The 20117-nt window shown below is 39.9% G+C and overlaps 1 protein-coding gene across 5 annotated transcripts in view; it reads left to right on the top strand.

Annotated features, from left to right (window-relative positions):
• Positions 1–16839, top strand: part of LOC137892427 (potassium voltage-gated channel subfamily H member 6-like) — a 36850-nt gene extending 20011 nt beyond the window's left edge. Inside the window, exons 4-20 of one of the 5 annotated variants that reach the window (XR_011105417.1) lie at positions 921–1058; positions 1308–1462; positions 2822–2872; positions 2970–3052; positions 3582–3781; positions 4308–4395; positions 6474–6638; positions 6767–6888; positions 7138–7209; positions 8327–8423; positions 9710–9812; positions 9895–10043; positions 10159–10411; positions 12073–12580; positions 13187–13476; positions 13853–14017; positions 15937–16839. Coding sequence is in view for 1 of the 5 variants with exons in the window: in XM_068737533.1 (XP_068593634.1) it covers positions 921–1058; positions 1308–1462; positions 2811–3052; positions 3582–3781; positions 4308–4395; positions 6474–6638; positions 6767–6888; positions 7138–7209; positions 8327–8423; positions 9710–9812; positions 9895–10043; positions 10159–10411; positions 12073–12580; positions 13187–13435 (2541 nt within the window). In the remaining 4 variants the exon portion in view is untranslated. Of the gene's footprint in view, positions 1–920; positions 1059–1307; positions 1463–2810; positions 3053–3581; positions 3782–4307; positions 4396–6473; positions 6639–6766; positions 6889–7137; positions 7210–8326; positions 8424–9709; positions 9813–9894; positions 10044–10158; positions 10412–12072; positions 12581–13186; positions 13477–13852; positions 14018–15936 lie in introns of all 5 variants that reach the window. The other 4 variants (XR_011105416.1, XR_011105415.1, XR_011105414.1 and 1 more) reach the window with 4 other exon arrangements.
• The last annotated feature ends 3278 nt before the right edge of the window (positions 16840–20117 follow it).

Genomic DNA, 20117 nt, shown 5'->3' with positions numbered 1-20117 from the left:
ACAAATATATCAAATCAGAGTGGACATAAGTCTGCATAGAGAGGAGGTGGGGTTGGGTGTCTACCACAGTACTTTATCCCAGGAGACCAGTGAATGGCCACTGTCCACCGGCTGGGTAGTCTGAAAGATGCTGTGGGCAGTGATGTGTCAAGGTTCGCTTCGCTTTTCCAATATCCTTCCTCTTTTTTGCTATTTCCTATGTACTAAATTGGGACTACAATCTTATTTTCGTTGTGCAACCCTAAAAACCTTTTAACCTTGTAAGTTTAGACTTTAGAGTGGCTATTTTTTAGCCTTCCCGAAGTCATAAACGCAAAGACATACATTTCTGCTATGGAAGACCTCACTCACAGCTGACTCCATCAAAGATAAACAAAAACTACTTTGTACGAGCAATATTCTATCACGCTTTAAACTAAAGTAGAAGAGGGATGATTTAGTTTTCGTGATCTGCAGAACAGTACAATGCCAACATTTTATTCTGGCGACTGGGTTGCTGATTAAGCGACTAACTAGCTAACTGGGGGACTGTGGCTAAGTGGAGAGCAGGGCTGTCCATCAATCAGACGGTTGGTGGTTTGAACCTCGGCTCTGGCTCCACTAGTCGCATGTCGAAGAGTCCTTGAGCAAGACACTTAACCCCAAAATTGCTCCCGTAGCTGTGCCTACGGTGTGATAGAATCTGAATTGTAAGTTGCTTTGGATAAAAGCGTCTGCTAAATGACTGTAATGTAACTTTCTTTGTGTGAGTGACTAATTGACCCACTTGCTCTATTTTGTAGTTTCAGGGTCAATCGTCACATGAATTCTTGAGTTATGAACAAAACAAGTTAATACATCCATATCTTTGTCATTTGACAAGGTTGTGGAATATTGAGTTAAATCTACTGTGAGCTGTTAATTGTTTTTATTCTCCTCAGGTGGTGAGCCAGTCTTCTCGGATTGCAGTCCACTACTTCAAAGGGTGGTTCCTCATTGACATGGTGGCAGCCATTCCCTTTGACCTCCTCATCTACCGCTCAGGAGAGGAGGTGGTTAGGGGAGGTGGAGAGGGAGAGGTAGGGAGGAGGGAGGGAAAGAAGAAGACAGATAAGGGTGGGGGGGAATGGAGGTTTGGGTAAAAATGTGGTAGATGGTAGGAAGCACAAGAGAAATAGGAGGAACAAAAATAACATCTGGAAGCTAGAAACTCCAACAGCATGGAGGAATATAATTTATTTGATATTGTTATTTATCATTTGTTCACTGACATATTTTGATCCAGTCACATAGTCACATTGCTGCTCTCTGTCTCCTCCTCCTAACAGACCACCACACTGATTGGCCTACTGAAGACAGCTCGGTTACTGCGATTGGTTCGTGTAGCCAGGAAGTTGGACCGGTACTCAGAGTACGGTGCAGCTGTCCTCTTCCTCCTCATGTGCACCTTCGCCCTCATCGCCCACTGGCTGGCCTGCATCTGGTACGTTACTCTACTTTATCCTGCAGTATCACGTCCAAACGTACCTTACGTAGCCTATGCAGGCAGTAGATCAAGTTAAAAGAGAAGCACCACAAATGGATGGTTTTGGCCTTAAAAGAAGTCTTTTGACATGAATCTGATCAGATTTATACTGTGTATAAATAAAAAACAGACATCCATTTCCTCATGTTAAGCTAAATTAAGACATGAAGTGTAAAAAAAGAAAGACTAGAGACAAATAAAAAAGAGAAAGGAAAAATCATTATAACACAATATGTAGCACCATTAATAATACAGTTAATATGATACTAGTTTATATAGTAATGCTATTTATGTGCTTAATAAAGGTAAGCACATTAATTACTTTGATGTACGGAAGAATATACAAAAAACAATCGCCTTAATTCCTGAAGCAGACTAATTGTATGCACACATTTCCTATTATAGATCGATAGTTTTAACAGCCGCAATGTCATTTCCAAAGTCTGTAGATTTGATTTGTGTATATGAAACTTATACAATAAAATAAGTAAGTTAGCAGTTAACAGATTTTTTTTCATAAAATAATAAAATGTGCTTCAAACCTAACTGTATGGTTTCTTTGATTTGTAGTTTTCCCCTGAATGCTTTTTATAAATGAGCACTCAGAAAACCAGAAACTTTGTGTCTTCATCTTAACAAAAAAATCACAACTACAAATCTTGACATGTGAGTTGATGGTATAAACTGTATATTATACACAATTTTGTAGCGTACTGTCCTTCTCTTAATTTGTCAAGTAGAACAAATCTGTATGGAGGATGCCATGATATTTGACAATATCAGAAAAAAATAGATCCTGGTGGTGGACTAGAGTAATTTTCCTTTTAAAAAAAATGTATAATGGCTTTTATTCCATTCCCATATAAAAGTTAAGGTTTTTAGATTTGTGTCACTGAAAATGCCATTTTCCACAAGGAATAATATTTATTACAACTTGATATTTTTTTTATGTAATAGGAAAGTATTCGAGCAAATACGATATAGTCATTATGCATATAACAGTTTGGTGGGGAAATACATTGTGGACAAAACATAATTTTGCTGTTGTGGTGTTTTTATTACATCATAGTTCCATAACATTTTTAATTTGATGGCTTCCATTGAAAAAAAACAAATTCAAAAGGGTTTGGGAACTTTCAAATACTGTTTTCTTCCATTGACTTCTTTTATAAATGACATCATGAGAGAATCTATGTTGAAAATGATAATTTTAACATTAAAGCTTTTATTTCAGGCCTAGGAGCTAGTGTTGAAAATGTTGCATCTCATGTATAGAAGGTGCATTTGACTAGTTTTGTAACCCCAGGTATGCCATAGGGAATGTGGAGCGGTCCAGCTCGGCTGGGATTGGCTGGTTGGACAATCTGGGTGAGCAGCTTGGGAGGCCGTACAATGACTCCATCATCGGCTCAGGTCCTTCCATCAGAGATAAATATGTCACAGCTCTGTACTTCACCTTCAGTAGTCTGACCAGCGTAGGCTTCGGGAACGTCTCCCCAAACACCAACTCTGAGAAGATCTTCTCCATCTGCGTCATGCTTATTGGAGGTGAGTTCAACAAATGTCATGTTTGGAAATGTCAGAAAAACTAGTGAAGCTAAAATAACAGCAGTTTTGTTTAAAATTAGAACTGTTTCTGATGGCAGTACGAATTATTTTTGACTTAATATGGTAACATTGTTTAGTTACAGACACTTATGTCAAGTAAATGACAGTTTTTAATGAATGGTTCAATATTAAGTTCAGATGAAAACACCCTCCAAGAATCCAAGTAGCGACAAGGTTTTTGCTTGGAAAAGTAATACCAAACATTTAGCAAATAAATTAATAAATCTGGCCCCCAGTGGAAAAGCAAAGTGTTTATGCACTGAGAATTTTGAATGTGAACAGATAAGATATTGGAATACATGCCAGCGTGCTTTGTATTGAGTAATTTCTTTAATTATTTTTATGATTGTTTTCATTGGTCTCTTGTTCTCAGTGCCCTTATGAACTAGACATTCTAATTATTCTATTAAACTCTTTGTTTGAGTTAAAAGGTCAATGATACAGGTCTCTGATTTACTCTCCTCTCCAGCTCTGATGTATGCCAGTATTTTCGGTAACGTGTCAGCCATTATCCAGCGGCTGTACTCTGGTACGGCACGCTACCATGCCCAGATGATGAGAGTTCGAGAGTTCATCCGCTTCCACCAGATCCCCAACCCTTTGAGACAGCGGCTGGAGGAATACTTCCAACACGCTTGGTCATACACTAATGGAATAGATATGAACGCTGTGAGTATGGGAGACTTTAGGCTGTATTGTGAGTCCTCAGGTCTTTGGATCTTGTTTTGCTTGTAACTAACTAAAAGTTTACAAAGATACTAAAATTATAATGTTGACTTTTATAGAAATAGTCAAAAAGGACCCTTACAACATATATAATATTTCCATTTTATATATAGATGCAGCATATGGCCTGTTTGCTTGCGTTCTAAAACTCATATTTCGATTTTTCAAATTATCAACGTTTTTGGGGAATCAGCAGGAACATGTCACACATGTGCATCGACAACTCAATATCAACATATCTGATTGACTTTCAGTAAAAAAGTAAAAAGTCATTTATTCACAAACAGCTTCATTGGAAGAAACATTATAGAGCAAAAAATGATGAAGTTGCAAGTGGGCTTATATGGTATGTGGGCTTTGTATATCTACCTTTTTAATGGAATATATTTACTGTCTGCGTGCTACTTGCAGCTAAATTAGTAATCCAGGGTGTCCTCTCTCTGTGTCCCAATCTCTTCTTGTCCCCCAGGTTTTAAAAGGTTTCCCAGAGTGTCTCCAGGCAGATATTTGTCTCCACCTCAACAGGTCCCTGCTGCAAGACTTTAAGGCTTTTAAAGGTAATACTTACTTACTTGCATTACCCATGAAAAGTACAATTTTGACAATTTTTATGCTTTACTTTATACTTTACATTGATAATTTGCCATACCTCCACCGGCTACATCAAAATGCCTCACTGATCAAATTACTTTTATGTTTAATAAGGGTATACAGTGACTCATTTGTTAGTATTACTAACTTCCTGTAACAGAGCAGAGTAAATGTGAACATTGTTCAAAGTTAAATGTGTAAACCAAATTAGAAGTAAACTGTTTGGAGAAACAGACCTGTAGGTTCCCTCCACAAAAATTACAATTTGATCCTCAGCTTCCAAAATACTTATCCTCCAGAACAGTGATTCTCAACTGGTGGCGACCCACCCGTTTTCAGTGGGTCGCGGACCTTTGTTTTTAAAAAATAAAAATTAAAAAATTAAAAATCTTGTGCTTTTATTTTGAAGGGGATTTTTTTATGCAGCGTAGTTATTCACACTCCTTAACAGTATTTGGCGTTAATGCCTGGTAATACTAATAGAAGAACACCTACACAGTTTGTTTTCATGCTAAATGAGCTAAGCTCAAGTAGGACACCGACTACATGAGGTTTGGATTTTCTTACATTGAGGACAAAAACCTTAGAGTGTTTTCTGCAGCGAGGTTCTGGCACAAGAAAGCATGAAGCCGTCAAAACTGAAGCGGCGTTTGTTGGATCAATCTGCAGCGGATAAACTGAAAACTATACCTCCGTCAAATGACACTGTAATTAGGTGACTGAAGACATGTCGGATGACATCAAACAGACCACAGCTCGAATTAAGGCAAGTGGTCATTTTGCATTACAAATGGCCGAATCTACAGACATAACAAACAAAGCAGTTTTACTCATGTGTGGGACGGGGACTGACGGGAACAATTCCTCTGAACAAGAGAGCTCCCTACTACTATGACTGCAGAGGACATTTTCAGCTCAGGTTCAAACTGCATCTTTTCATTAAATACATTTGAGAAGTTGAACTTTTGGGTCGCGGCTTGTCATTAAGGGGTGATGGTGGGTCCCGCAGCCAGACCAGTTGAGAACCACTGCTCCAGAAAAATTCCATTTAGCCATCAAGTTAGAAAATACAGCTTACAGTCACAGTTCAGGGGCAGGTGGCCTGGGAGCTGAAGAATAGCTGGGCACCACAGGCAGACGGGGGTAGAGCAGGAGGCCTCAGGCGGACAGCCTGGGAGCAGGCCCGAAGCGGATCAGAAAATCTCAGAGATCTGGGTGGTGTGGCTGGGTGTCAGCAGCAGACTGGAGATCTGGAATGCCATTGGCAGGGACAGCTGACTGCGATTCAGGCAAGTAGTTGGCAAACGATTGAGGTTCATGGAGCTGGGCAGCTGGGTCTCTGTGGCGCTGAGCAGCCGAGAGAGCCATCCATATCAGGAGCCACGGGAACCACACCGTCCTCTGGTGACTCTACGGTACCCCATGAAATTAGCAAGGCGAGTTCATTTAAAAAGATGACCATCTGGTCAGAGGGAAGGTTGGTTACTAGCAGACTGGAGGTTAGCAGGTAGACAGGCAGGCAGGTACAGGTGGCTTGAATGCAAAGACAAAACGTGCATAGCAACTTTGCAACAAAGAAACTTCAATGATGTGATACTGATTGGGGAAAAGAGGCTTGTATAAGTGCTTCAGGAGAGAGAAAGGAAAGTCTGAGGGCATCTGGTGGATGAATGGAAAATGTCCATGAAGGTGTCTGGGGTATAGGGAATGTGCTACAGAGGAGGAACAGGGAGACGGAGACACACACTGACACACAGTAATCATTGTTTCCAAAATAATAAAGCTCTGAAAAGACTCTCATGACAATTTTAAAGAGCAGCTCAATGTCTCATGAAATGGTTAACAAGGACACCTGCCTGCTTTGGCACTTGTTGAATGTTAGATAGTCCTAATGGCTCCTTGCATGGTAGCCCCTGACATCAGTGTGTGAATGGGTGAATGATGACATGTAGTGATAAATCGCTTTGAGTGGTCGGAAGACTAGAAAAGAACTATACAAATACAGACCATTTACCATTTACCATGTATTTGCTATGTGGTCTAGGATCTACTAAGGGCTGTCTCAGGGCCCTGGCCATGAGGTTTAAGAACACCCACGCTCCTCCTGGTGACACCCTAGTCCACGCTGGAGACCTGATATCAGCTCTGTACTTCATCTCTAGAGGATCCATAGAGATCCTCAAAGGAGACGTGGTGATAGCTATACTGGGTAAGGTGCATGCATGATGGCCCAAGGAAGACTCACGTAGAGTCAGTAATGTCTCCTATATGAATAAATGAACAAACCAATAAAGATACCTTTATTCATATCCTGACTACATGTTTTTTCTCCTCCAGGGAAGAACGATATCTTTGGGGAGCCCATTAATCTGTTTGCTCTGCCAGGAAAATCCAGTGCGGATGTCAGAGCTCTGACTTACTGTGATCTGCACAAGATACAAAGAGAGGATATGCTGGAGGTATCACATGTTTTTATGTTTTCATTTATAACCATCCAGGTTCTGGGGGCGTCATTGAACGGCTGATAACTGAGCAGGTGTTAGTCAGTCAATGTGATAAATACAGTATAATCCAAATGAATCGAAAACCAGAAGTGTATTCACAGTTTTTCTTTTTTCTCAAAACATGTATCAGTTTTGTATTTGTGCTATATATTTTTTTACTTTTTAATGTTTTTAATGCTGATTTACTGTTATTTGTGTTTGCAGGTTCTGGGCATGTATCCTGAATTTTGTGAATATTTCTGGTCCAACTTGGAGATCACCTTCAATCTCAGAGAAGTATGTTACTCATGTTACAGCTCCTCTATTTATTGAAAATATGACTTGATAAAACTACAATGGCGACATCTTGAATTTGAGTTTTGACTTGAATTGACTTGAGTAATTCAAATAGGGATTTCTAAAATTCATGTGGGATTTTAACTGGAGGTTCAATACACTTTAAAGGCAAAAGCATAACTTCAACCTTACAGTCACAATGTAATTAAAGATGTCTTATATGAAAACATTTGATTTTCAAAATACAATTACCAACATGTTACTTTTCTCCATAAATTAATTATAATACATGAAGTTTGTTATGTAAATACTGTAAAGCTATAGCTGATCAAAATGAATGTGAACCCAGTGTATCTCTATCTGGAAATAAAGATCTGGGTTATGCAAGCTGGTTCTCACAATGTGCTGTCTCATGACGGCCGAGGGGGATGATGACAATAATGACAATGTACAGACAGTCTCTCCTGTAAGACTTTCATCATGTTGCACCAGGTTGTAAATGTGAAAGTGGCAGAATACATGGGTAAAGAATGAAGACAGAGAGCTGAGAGAGACGTTCAAAACCTGCTTGCTTTCTCACCTCCACACAGCTGACCGGTGACTGCGTGAAGTAGGTGTGAATGTCGGAGTGTTGGAGTTGAATATTTAAAGAAAACGACGGACACAGAAAGGTGTGGGGGGCAATTCTGATGGAGTATACTGGCGCCTAAAAGAGGGACGTTGATACTTTACAGCATTCTTCCTCTGTGGTCACAGCGCCCACAGGAACACCACCACTCAGCAGCCGGTTCACCCTCCTCTGCCTGTTGCACCTCCCTCTCTCTCTCCTTGTCTGTTCTTCGATATGAAGGAGGAGCTCTTCATCAGTAATCTCTGACTCTAATAAATAAATACAGTCGGCCATTGAATTCAAAGACCTCATCCCCATTGTCTAAATCATTTTAATATTCAGTAATAACATTGAAAATATTTTCGATAACGGCTGCGCCTTCTGTACTCCAACACAACAAACAGCGGCAGAAAAAAAATGTTGAATGAAATGTAACTTCATCTATAGCACACAATTCTTCCTGTCTTTAACCTTCACACATGCTCCCCTCCCCCTCTCTGTCTGCAGGTGAAGGATGAAGCTGCAGACGTGAGTGGAGAAGACTCTGACTGTGAGGGATTCAGCAGACCACTCAGGAAACACAAACTGTCTTCCACTCACACAGGTGAAGCTTCACACATACAAACAGCTTGCAAGAACAGACAGAAGTCACGGTTGATCAGATCACAGAGATGATTGGCCCCCTGTACCTCTGACCAGCCATTTCTTTAAGGAAGGATGAGCTCTGATGGAGTTCATGAGGGTGGACAGAGTTAACAGACCTCTGTGTTCTGTTCTGTCAGTCTACTTTTTAAATATAATTGTTAATACAAAATGTTTCATCCCATTTGATTTTTTCTAATTCTTATTTTGTACTCTTATTCTAATTACCACAGTTATAGTCCCCCCCCCCCCCCCCCCCCAAGTTTAGAACTTGAACTTGAACTTTACAGCGAAGAGATTTACTTTGACTTACCGTCTGTTTTGTGCTGCTTGCAACATTATTTGTATTTATTCATACTCAGCCTCTGTGCAATTTGTTAATTTCTTGAGGGTGCAAATGTTCCAGGTTCCAGGCTGCAGCACTCATAAACAGCTATCCTGACAGAAATGATGAGGCAGGGAAACGTGGTTTACCTTCGCTGGATTCTCCACTGCTATTCATTCACACAGCACACACAGTTTACTGTGTGCATTGACCTTTTTTCCAGGCTTCAACATGGAAAAAAGCCTGTATATAAGGTTCAGTATTGAAGCCTTACTGAGTATTACTAGACACATTTTCTATGTTCATAAAACAGGTTTACAATACAATAAACATTTTGTCTTCACATTTAACATTCTTTATACATTTTGGCTATAATTGCATCATAGATGCACACATATATATTCTAGTATCAGTACCAGTAAACAAACATATTGACAAAATGCTATCCTGAAACAGTTTCCAACACAGTTCTTAACAGGACAGAAGTAGTTCTTACACTTCACTTGTGTGACCCAAGTTACATTTGTATAAGAAACAAACAAGCCTTTCCCCGTTCATTTTACTCTCTCACTTGAAACAAGATTGTTCCTCTTGGTGTTGACACATTACTTACCTGAAATACAGGAAAGAAGTTATGAGACAGGGAGACGTGGCTTGCCTTTGGTGAATTCTCCCACGATCATGAGCTTACTCACTACAACCCCAGGGTCAAATCACACGTCCCTCAGTCTCACACTGCCACCTATTGTCAAAAAAGTAGTACAGCGAGTGCACTGACTTGGTCAAAATACCAGATTAGTCGCATAAAGAATAAAGAAAATGCAGCAGCACAATAAAACCAAATAGTTACATTCACACAAATGTGGCAACACATTAGTGGAAATCACACAAACTCACAGTGATTGTTTGTGTGTCCCTGTCAGGTGACGCCATCTCAGCAGGGAGAGAGAGAGTCGGGTGTACAAGACAACACAGCAGCTGTGAGCAGCGTGCAGGCAGCAACAGAGAAGATCATAAACATACGTTGTAAGACCTGCTATTTTGTTTCCCTCCTGTAAAGCATACATTCATTCACTACAAAAGCAGAGTGAACTCATTGCCTCTGTAGATATGGCCCTGTGTTTTCCAGTGACGATGAAGGGGAGGACTCTGAGGAGACCCGCCCCGCTCAGACCTCCGCCGGTCCTGCTGCTGCCACAAACGCCACGGGGTGCCCCGACACTGATATGCGAGAGAACACCTGTAACCCTTTAACAGGCAAGTGTAGAGATGCATTCAAGGCACATGAGATACAAACAAAAGACTGTGTGTGGCGGTGACAGCTCCACCTGGCTCTGCGTGTGTCACATTGTCGTCTGTATGTGTGGACCAGATGCGTTCTCAGGAGCGTCCAACATCTTCACCTTCTGGGGCTCAGAGAGTCGAGAGGAGCAGAGATACCAGGAGGTGCCCTGCTCCCACAGCCTCCCCTCACCTCCTCCTCAGCCTCCCTCCCTGGACCTCTTTGACCTGCCCTCCTCCTCCCACTGTCCCTCCAGCACTTCTGCTCTTTCGTCCGCCATCCCTCGGAGGAAGAAGGTGGACTTAGAGAAGAGGCTGGAGGCACTGCAGAGACAGATAGCCAGGTGGGTCACAGCAGGGCTTGGTCAGTGTCTTCATCAGTAGTGGGGATAACGTTACATGTACGTCAGGTTTCAGGTTAAATACACAATGCCAGCCAAATACTTTTTTTCTCTTTGACAAAAAAAGACCATCTACAAATATTTGAAGACATATAAAAGCATTGTCCGTTTAACTAGAGCCAAAATGTCACCTCTGTCACTGACATGACAATGCTCAGTGTATGTGCACTGGTGGCTTCAGACTTTGACATCAAACTTACCAGATCATGATTGGCTCCACATTGATGTCACAAAATCCTGCTGACACTGTGAGTCCATGTGTTAAACTGAGATTTAAGCCCAGAGAAACTTCCCCCAGCCTGCTGGTGTCAAACTCTGCACACAGGCCTCCATCATTGTGCACAGTGAAGCGCAAACATCCAAGTGAAGTAACATGCAAAGCGTTATGAGTGGAGGGGGGCAGCGACTGGAGCAGTAGTCCATTACTGTAAAAGAAGAGTAGGTACGTCAAAAGAATAAGATAACCAGTCCAGTATGATCGCCGCACTATTATATCATGACGGTATTTACATAGAAGACAAGTTAAACCATTTGACTTTGTGTTATAAACATGCTTTTTACTTACAGTTTGATTCTGAGAAACTGGTTCATGCATTTATCCCCACTAAGTTATGAAAAATGGGGGGATTTGCAACAATGAAGTGTTTTACACGGCACACCTGTAAAGTGAACAATGTTTCAAATTGTTTTTTTTATATGTTTAAAAAAATGTTTTAAAAAATGTTTACAATTTTTTTTTTTAAATGTTTGAAATCCAAGTTTATTTGTTTAAAATTATACTTTTGGAAACACTTTCAATAATGCATTCTAAACAGACTTATAATGGGTTATGATCTTTTGATACCACTGCATAAGTATAGTCATTACCACTCATAACTATTCAGAATACTTAATAACTATAATAATAACATATTATATTTTATGATGGCAAGGTCATCGATCATAATACTTAAAAATGTTGGTGACATTCTTTGCAAGGATCCCAGTGTATCATCATTTCCATGATTGTAATATATTACAATCTTTTGTATAATACATTATAACAATATATCGTAATACATTACTCTTAGTGGTAATTGTTTGCTTTAAGTAAAGTAAAAAAAACAATTTTACAAGGCTTTGTGCGTTATTATTTTTATAGATATGCTTCATAATGTGTTATGCATATTATAAAGCATTATGAGTAGGTAGGTGTCCTTATAACTGTAATTGTACAGTGCTATAAGCAGATTGTAACTCACTATATGTTTATGATGCATTATAGACATGGTCGTCATAGAAAGTGTTACTTTAATATACAGTAACTATACGTCCCAGCATATCCATCATTGCAATATCAATATTTATGTACAGAATATTTTCTTGGGTAAAGCACAGTGTAATAAAGGCGGCATACAACTCTTCTTTTTTGTGTAATGAACGTTTTCCCTAGAACTGACTGTCTGGTATATCTCAATGGTGTATTTCTGTAACACAAGTAGCTCTTTCTGTTTGGCTCTGTGTGTGTGTGTGTGTGTGCGTGTGCGTGTGTGTGTGTGTGTGTGTGCGTGTGCGTGTGCGTGTGCGTGTGTGTGTGTGTGTGCGTGCGTGTGCATGTTTTCCAGGTTGGAGTCTCATATGTCAGCACACATCGGGGCCATCATGCAGCTGCTGCAGAGGCAAATGCCAATGATCCCACCTTCCTACAGCACCCTGACACCAACATCCAACGCTCTCTCCTCCCCCACTGACAAGTCACCAATCACCAACCCCCAGCAGCAACTGTCCAATGAAAACCAAGATCAACAACCAGAATCTAACTCTCTGGATTTCGGTTCCTCTGTCTTCCATCTTGCTGCCTCCCCCCATCTCATCCACACCTCACCCCTTCACACTTCATATCAGTCACTGTTGTCTTCCCCCAACTTCCCCCAGGACACCTTCACCTCCCCACCCCGATCCCAAACTTCTATCCAGTCTTCCTCCTCTGTCTTTCCTCAGACAGGAAGTCAGTGTGTGTCTCATTCGTTGTCCCGACCCTCACCCCTCAGCACCCTGAATCCTCAGTGGCCAGAGAGGCTTGATCAACCAGTCCTTCCTGTTAGGACACAGAGCTCCGCCTCTGTCCCACAGGTATGGTACACCTTTTAGTAGCACAGTCTCTTAACTTTCAGAGGAAAATGGGACAGTGTAAAAAAGATGTTCAGGTCAGTCTCAGAATTCTGATTTCTTATCAGAAGTCTTGTTTTTCCTCAGAATTCCTCAGTGATAAAAGATGCCAATGATACAGGCTGAAAGGAAAGTGATAATCTGAGTATGTTTGTTACGTACCTTTCCTTACGTACATAAGTAAAGTACGTAACATACAGTAGTTCAAATATGTCAACGTGTTGAGTTTTGGTTTTACACGGGACACTAACAGTTGTCTCCTTGGTGAAAGTCCTACGTTTGATCCATCCATCCAGCTTATCCATTCATCCAGTCTCCGTCATCACTCTCTAATTTATCTTACTATTTTTTCTGTCACCAAAGTGCCCATCATTTTATTAATTGGTTCTGTTTGTCATGGCTAGTCTACCAATATGCTGTAAAGAAGGACCCCACCCAGACACCTGTCATTTTGTCCCTCTTATAGCTTAGTAAAGAAAAATGTCTGTTATGTTCATAATTTAAATCAAACCCGCATGAAACACAGTCTTCTGTAGACTCCAGAAGTAACAGTATGTCTCTCCATGTCAGGATCTGGTCTCAGATTGTGAGGTCCAGTCCTCCAAACGCCCATCGGTTGACACACAACAACTGCTTCAGCCAGAAGACAGTCCCTGTCCTCCCACCATCAGTCAGTCAGAGCTTCTCCTCCAGAGTGGAATCAACCAGTCAGAACGGGGCCCGCTGCTCTCATCTGCTCAACCCGATACAGAAGCAGCGTCGGAGCCGCATGGGAGCCAGCGGCGCCTGTCGATGCCGGGATCATTGGACAGCAGCTAGCTGACTCAGACTGACTACAGTTCAAACCCAGGAAGTTAACGGTTAGTGATGAAGAGGTTTGGCGTGTCGCCACACTGCAGAGAGTCAGCTGAACTTTGTGAGCATGCTTCTGTAAGGTCATTTACATGATATAGTAGATCACAAAGAATGAACAAAAAGGTTCACGGATCAAACCCACATGCCCTTTGTTTTGATAGAGTTAGTTTGAGATAGTCCTCCTTTTAGCGGTGGTTTGGTCTGGTGATAAAATAAAGTTCACCTGCAAAAAATTAGGCATTTTTCTATTCATGACCCCAGTGTAAAAACACATTTATTTCCATTTTTCTCTGGCTGACATTGTTTTTCAAAGCTGGCTGCTATTCCTTGACCTTTATTTGACCAGAAATGTTTCATTGAGAGCCTTGCTCTCTTTCTCAGGAAGGTTCTGCCCACACATTCACAGCTGAGGCTGCCTGGTACAACCACAGTCTGACCTGTTGGTCACTGAGCAGCTCCACTGGAGCACCTGGGGTTACAGGTTAAACTCACTTTCCCACTTGGATTGATCCTGCCATTGCTGGGAATCGGACCAAGGACTTTACGGTCAGAAGCCTGCTTCTCTATCTTTTTCACTTTCTAGAAGAGTTGTATGTCATACTAACGGGGTAACGACAACTCTAATTTAGAATACAGGAACTGAAAGATGTTATGCTGAGTGCAGTGCACGTAGGGACTTTGCAGTTGGGTCACAAATCTCCTGCCAGGCATTTGTGGCCAACGCTGACTCCTTCAAAATTACATTCCCATACAGCTAAGCTGCATTCTCAGTTATGTTTCATGGAAAACGTATTTTGCGGTAGATTACAGTCGCAGTTTTAAATACGTGTTTGAAATTGAAACAAAACAGAAATGCAACAAAACCAATTGGTTAAGTTTAGTAAAACATCATGGTTTGGCTTAAAATAAGTCAGTTTGGAACTTTACTGAAGTCAGTGACGTAATCTAAAATATGAGAACGTTGAATTTTGGTTTCACACAGGACACGATTAGTGGAATCCGCAGACTATGATCGGAAATGATTGAAATAAATGAAAAGACACAATTTGTGATACATCAAAAACAAATACGTACAATATCATTATTGACAATGCAGTTTCGTTGTATGGGAATGTCACTTCTTTAGGAGAACAGGCTGGTTTGGCACCGGTGTGGAGTTGAAGAAGGAACACATGTGTAATATAGTGAATGGAGTTAGAAAATAAGAAATACCAAACAAATACTGTAGTGTTAGAGTAGATCCAGTGAGTAACACTATTAGTAAACTTCTATTAATATGGTTTATGTGTTTCCTAATTTCTGTAACTGGCACAGTTATGTTTCTAGTCCTTCGGTCCTAGTTTATTTCCTCACACAGTATAAATTATAAATTGCTTTTTTTCCTTCCTGATACTGATTCTGATACCTGAACTTGCGTATTGGTCAATACCAAGTACTGATCCAATAACAGTGTGCTAAAAACAATAATATCTGTTATTTTTTAGATTTTTTTAACATCTGTATACTATTAACCCTTTATGAATGTGATATGGTGAATGGCCTGGCTCAGGTTAAACCCTTTGTAAGACATACAAAGAAAGAATGCCATAGAACTTTATTTATTATGGAGTTATTTTCCAGTAAAATTATAGCAAGATTGCTGACATTTTGCTCGCTTCTGGCTAATGTTACACTCTCCGCTAGCACCTGCCCGATCGGTACTGCGCCTGTGCAACTCTCAAGGGCGACGAGAAAGAAGCGAGATAGCTCACTCGTTAGCAACATCCAACATTGATTTTCGCAGCAATCTTTTTTATTTTTCTGGAGCTGATGACAGAAGTTGCCAAGGAGTCAGCCATCTTGCTTCGTTCTCATCTCTGGTGAGAGTTGCACATGTACAGTACCGATCAGGCAGGATGTAGAGATCGGGTAGTGAGTGACACGTGTTGTTGTTGCTGTGTAGTGTAAAGGAGCTGATAAATTATATGATGATGTTGAAGGACTTTAAGGGAACGCTGGGGAATTTGTTTTAAATGTACGGGAACATCAAAGATTTTACTGCTTGTTTTTTTACATTCATAGATCAGTTATTGTTATTGATGGTCTGTTAAGCATTTGAATGAATTCAAAATGGCCACTGGTTCAAACTTTTTCTGGATTTGAGGACTATTATTATGAAATGTGTCTTCCTTCGTTTATAGCTGGATACTATGGTTTCCTGCAGAACAGGTAGAGAAGTTTGGTCTGTAATTTGATTTGATGTTTTAACATTTGATCCTATTAACCTCTAAAACTGTGTTGTAAAGAATCAAACCTGTGTCTTTGTCGATCTGTGTCATTGTTGGCCTGTATTTGTCAGGCAGTGCTATCCAGAGTAACTGAATGCATTTACTTCAATGTGGTTTTCAACAGAAGCATCCAAACCTTGTGTGAGTTGTATTTATGTGATTTTATTGTCACCTCTATTTATACACTTTTTTTTCCAGAGCTTCTACAAGTTCTTCCTGAGCTGCTTCATCAGCTGGACACACATGAAGTTTAAACAACCTTCAGAATCCACAATAGGAAACTTAAGCTGTTTAGAAGTTTAGTCTTCTCAACCGATACCACAATTATGTTTATATATATATATATTATGTATTTGTTGAAAAAAAGTAGAGATACAGATTGGGACAAAGCTATGGATGCTGTATTTAATATTTAGTTGTTTAACTTTTGTTTAATGTTAATTATTGGTAAGTTTTCTTTTTGTGTCATGCCACTCGTTGGTCCTCAGATGGGATTAATAGAAACTAAACATGAAAAGCAATATATGTCACTGATTTATGTTATTATTTATGTCAATATTTGGTTGTTTATGTGAACTTAAACTTAAAGTTACATTTAAATTATTTTCTTCAATTGAAGATAATTAAGAGATGTGTAAAATGATCAACAATGTAATTTGCACAAACATGGTTTAACTGTTACTGTACACTTAAAATCACTGGGTTAAATTTGACCAAGTATTTCTTTTATATTACTGTTAGTTATTTACTCAAATTCAACCCATTCAATCAACCCAGTATTAGACACAGAAAGTGTACATTTTACCTTAAAATGGTCACAAATCTAACAAAATGATGCATATGGCATTCAAAACTGCAAATATATATATGTATATATATATATATATATATATATATATATATATAAATAAATAAAATGTGAATGTAACACTCACAAACCCTTGTCTTTTGTGGTTTTCTACCAGCGGGTACTGGGTAAAGTAACAGGGTCAATTTTAATCCAATGATTTTTAATGTTTAAATTAGGTTGTAACTGATGTTTATACCTAGATGCTCCAACACATTTCTACATTAAAACGTGTGTATGAGTATGAAGGACAACACGATTTCTTTTGAGTTTTCTTTGACACATTGTCTAGAGACAGCATGTTCTTTTTGACGTTCTTTTGCTCAGATACATTTAATTTGACCACTTCATTGATTAACCTATCACTTACAAACACATTTTTGTTTTGGAAATACTGTAAGAAGAACTGAATATGAAAGTAAATAAAGATTAATTTAAGTTTCATTTAATTCTTCTATCTATTGAGATGTTTATTTTAGTGCTCATCCACTTATTTTAACCACTAAATGAGCTTATGATCTTGGAAACAAATTATGAAGGAATATAAAGTACAATATGTTTACATTTAAGTTTCTTTCAAAACGTAATCATTAATGTGTACATGTTGAGCCTCTATCTAAAATATACCTATTTTGAACCTCTATATTAGGTTAAGCTGTCATTTATTCACAAAAGCAAAATGTAGAAACATTAAAAACTATATGAATATGATGGATAGCATGCATTAATTTTGGTTTCATTTAATAATGTTACTATTTTAAGACTGTCAGACTGGTGATAGCTAATAAGTTAATATCAACTGCCATCTCCTATGGGCTAAAAATGACTGGGTCAAGTCAAATTAATTTCCCACCTGAAAGGATGAGCTGTCCCAATTTACAAGATGGTCTCTAGTTGAAGTAATGAAGAATACCTTATTACCTATCTTGACTCAACAATTTCCGGACACCGACACAGATTCTAGGAGGTATTTCCAAAGGAAAATAAAAGCTTGGGAGCCAATGGGACCAATGGGAGCTTTCTGGACGATGATATTGGAAGCAATACACAGCCACTATAAAAGGACTATGATGCATACTGTCAACTTAAATAACATAATTCTATCCCACGCTACAGAACATTAGTCTCTGATTAGTCACCACCTGCATTCCACAACAACTTCAACAACTGCTTGTAGTGTTGTTGAAGTAACATTCTAACATCCCCTCTTTCAGATATGGAACCAACTGCATGACTTTGGGTCGTCATTGATCAAGAAATCAGGAAAGACAGGGAGAGGGAGATTGCTGGGTCCAATGGTCCCTCTGTCTGGTCCTGTCCAATGCAGCTATGCAGCTATGGCCAGTAGAAGGAGTTGTAACAGGGGTAAATGTTGTGTAGAGTTGTAATGTTAATGTTACACACAGGAGGTCATACTGGAAGCACAGTCCCAAAGCCTCGGCCTGCTGTGATGGATGTGATGGTTGGTATTGTTGGTGGAGATAGCAGAAAAACAGCGGTGATAGTATCTTTAGTCCCCGTTGACTAGCTAGCTCCGATGCTAAAAACAAGCCGGGCTATGTTAGCAGCAGATTGCGACAGGCTATCCTGGCCGGGTGACTTAAAACTTAAAAAAAAAAAGTCAATGTTTGATACAAACATGATGCAAATAAACGATAATTTTGTTTTCCAACACATTCTCTGCCACAACTCCATGTGGTAATAATATGTCAATGTAGCTTGTTGCATTGCCACCAAGTGGCCAAAAATATATCAATGCATGTTTAAGGTAAACAAACAGTTATTCAATTAAGAAAGAGGTGCCCCTTCCTCATGTTTGCCCCCTGCCCTTCAGAGGGTCTGTGCAGCCAGCACAGCATCCTCTGAATTCGGCAGTGAGGACTGAACACTGATTGGTTGTTTTGCTGTCCTGACTCCTGACTGGATCATTTCCATTTTGTGTGTGTGTGCGTGCTCCACTGTGCTGAACTCATACTGAGCTCTCTGCCATAGTTGCCATGGTGAATTTCTGACCAGCCAATCAAAGCTTTGTCTGCATTGTGTGCACAAACACATACTAAATAAAGACACACACGGCATAAACACACAGATAATGTGTTTCTTCTCAAATATGTGTAAGAAAGCACATATCTGTCTCCCTCCTCTCAATCTACCACCCACCCCCAGTCTGCTTGGTCTCTAGGCTTTCCTTCGTGTTATTGCCATGGAAACTCAACTGAGATTGCAGGGTTGCAGCAGCAGTGAGGGGAAGAAGGGTAAGCTCGAGATAGAGGGTGAATGAGCAAGGTAGAGACAGAGGAGGTAAATTGGGGTAAAAAGAGATTATTACGAATATTATAAAGGGTATGTAATATCTATTAAATCAACAAACCAGTGAAAAGCTTAGTCATCATTACAACATCACAGCTCCATCCCTTTCTTTCAGTGTCTATATTTTCTTGAGTCTCTGTATTCAGGTCATCATGTATCTGTCTTTAATAAGTCTCTGTTCCTTCCTGTCTGTTGTATTTTCCCCTTTATGCTTCTCTTCCCCTACCAAAAAACCCCTGATGATGTTGCATTGCTTCCACCCACAATGTGACTAAATATGTGTTTAGCTTTAGTAAACATCCCTCCCTCTAGTGATCAAGAGTGATCCAGATTTAAATGACCCTATAATGTTATAACTAGGTCTCACCACTGTCACTCAATATGCTATTAATAGTCTGAATTGCTGTTCCTGTTAACATATCCACTTCTTTTCCTCAATCGTCCTCCTTCCTTGTGATGATTTTCTGACTTGGCAACTTCAAAGTGACATTAAAGCTGCACTTTGAAAGGAACCAGTGGCCGCAAGAAACTATTATACAGGTTGTATTACTTCATTGCATAAAAAATATATAAAAATCTGTTTTTGTGATTGTGTGGATGGACGGATGGATGGATGGACGATGGATGGAGAATGGATGGAGGATGGATGGAGGCTGGATGGAGGATGGATGAATGGGTGGATGGATGGATAGATGGATGGACGAATGGATGAATGGATGGATGAATGGATGGATGGATGGATGGATGGATGGCTGGAGGATGGATGGACGATGGATGAATGGGTGGATGGATAGATGGATGGACGAATGGATGGATGAATGGATGGATGGATGAATGGATGGATGGATGGATGATGGATGAATGGATGGACGGATGAATGGATAGATGGATGGATGGATGGATGGACGGACGCAGGGCTGGATGGATGGATGGATGGATGAATGAATGGATGGATGGAAGTATGGATGCTTTATTGCTTTATTGAACATTGGAAATGTAGGTGAACTATTATACTACTAAATGTACTACAATGACATTTCTAGGCTTACTCTGTCATTTCTCTTGTCTTTAATTTGCACGCCTCTCTCATTTCCGAACCTTTCTATCCTTCAACTTAACTTTCTTTCTCCAGACAACTATTCATACAGGCAGAAACACAACCAGGTGCCAGCGATAAAAAAGGCAAAGAAAAAGGTACAAACTGTGACGGACACATTTGATA

This window comes from Cebidichthys violaceus, unplaced genomic scaffold (genome assembly GCF_023349555.1).
Source record: "Cebidichthys violaceus isolate CVI_PGR_0920_01 unplaced genomic scaffold, fCebVio1.0.p SCAF_8, whole genome shotgun sequence".
In the NCBI taxonomy this organism is placed as follows: domain Eukaryota; kingdom Metazoa; phylum Chordata; class Actinopteri; order Perciformes; family Stichaeidae; genus Cebidichthys; species Cebidichthys violaceus.
Note: the sequence above shows the minus strand (reverse complement) of the source record. Positions and strands in the feature narration are given on the sequence as shown.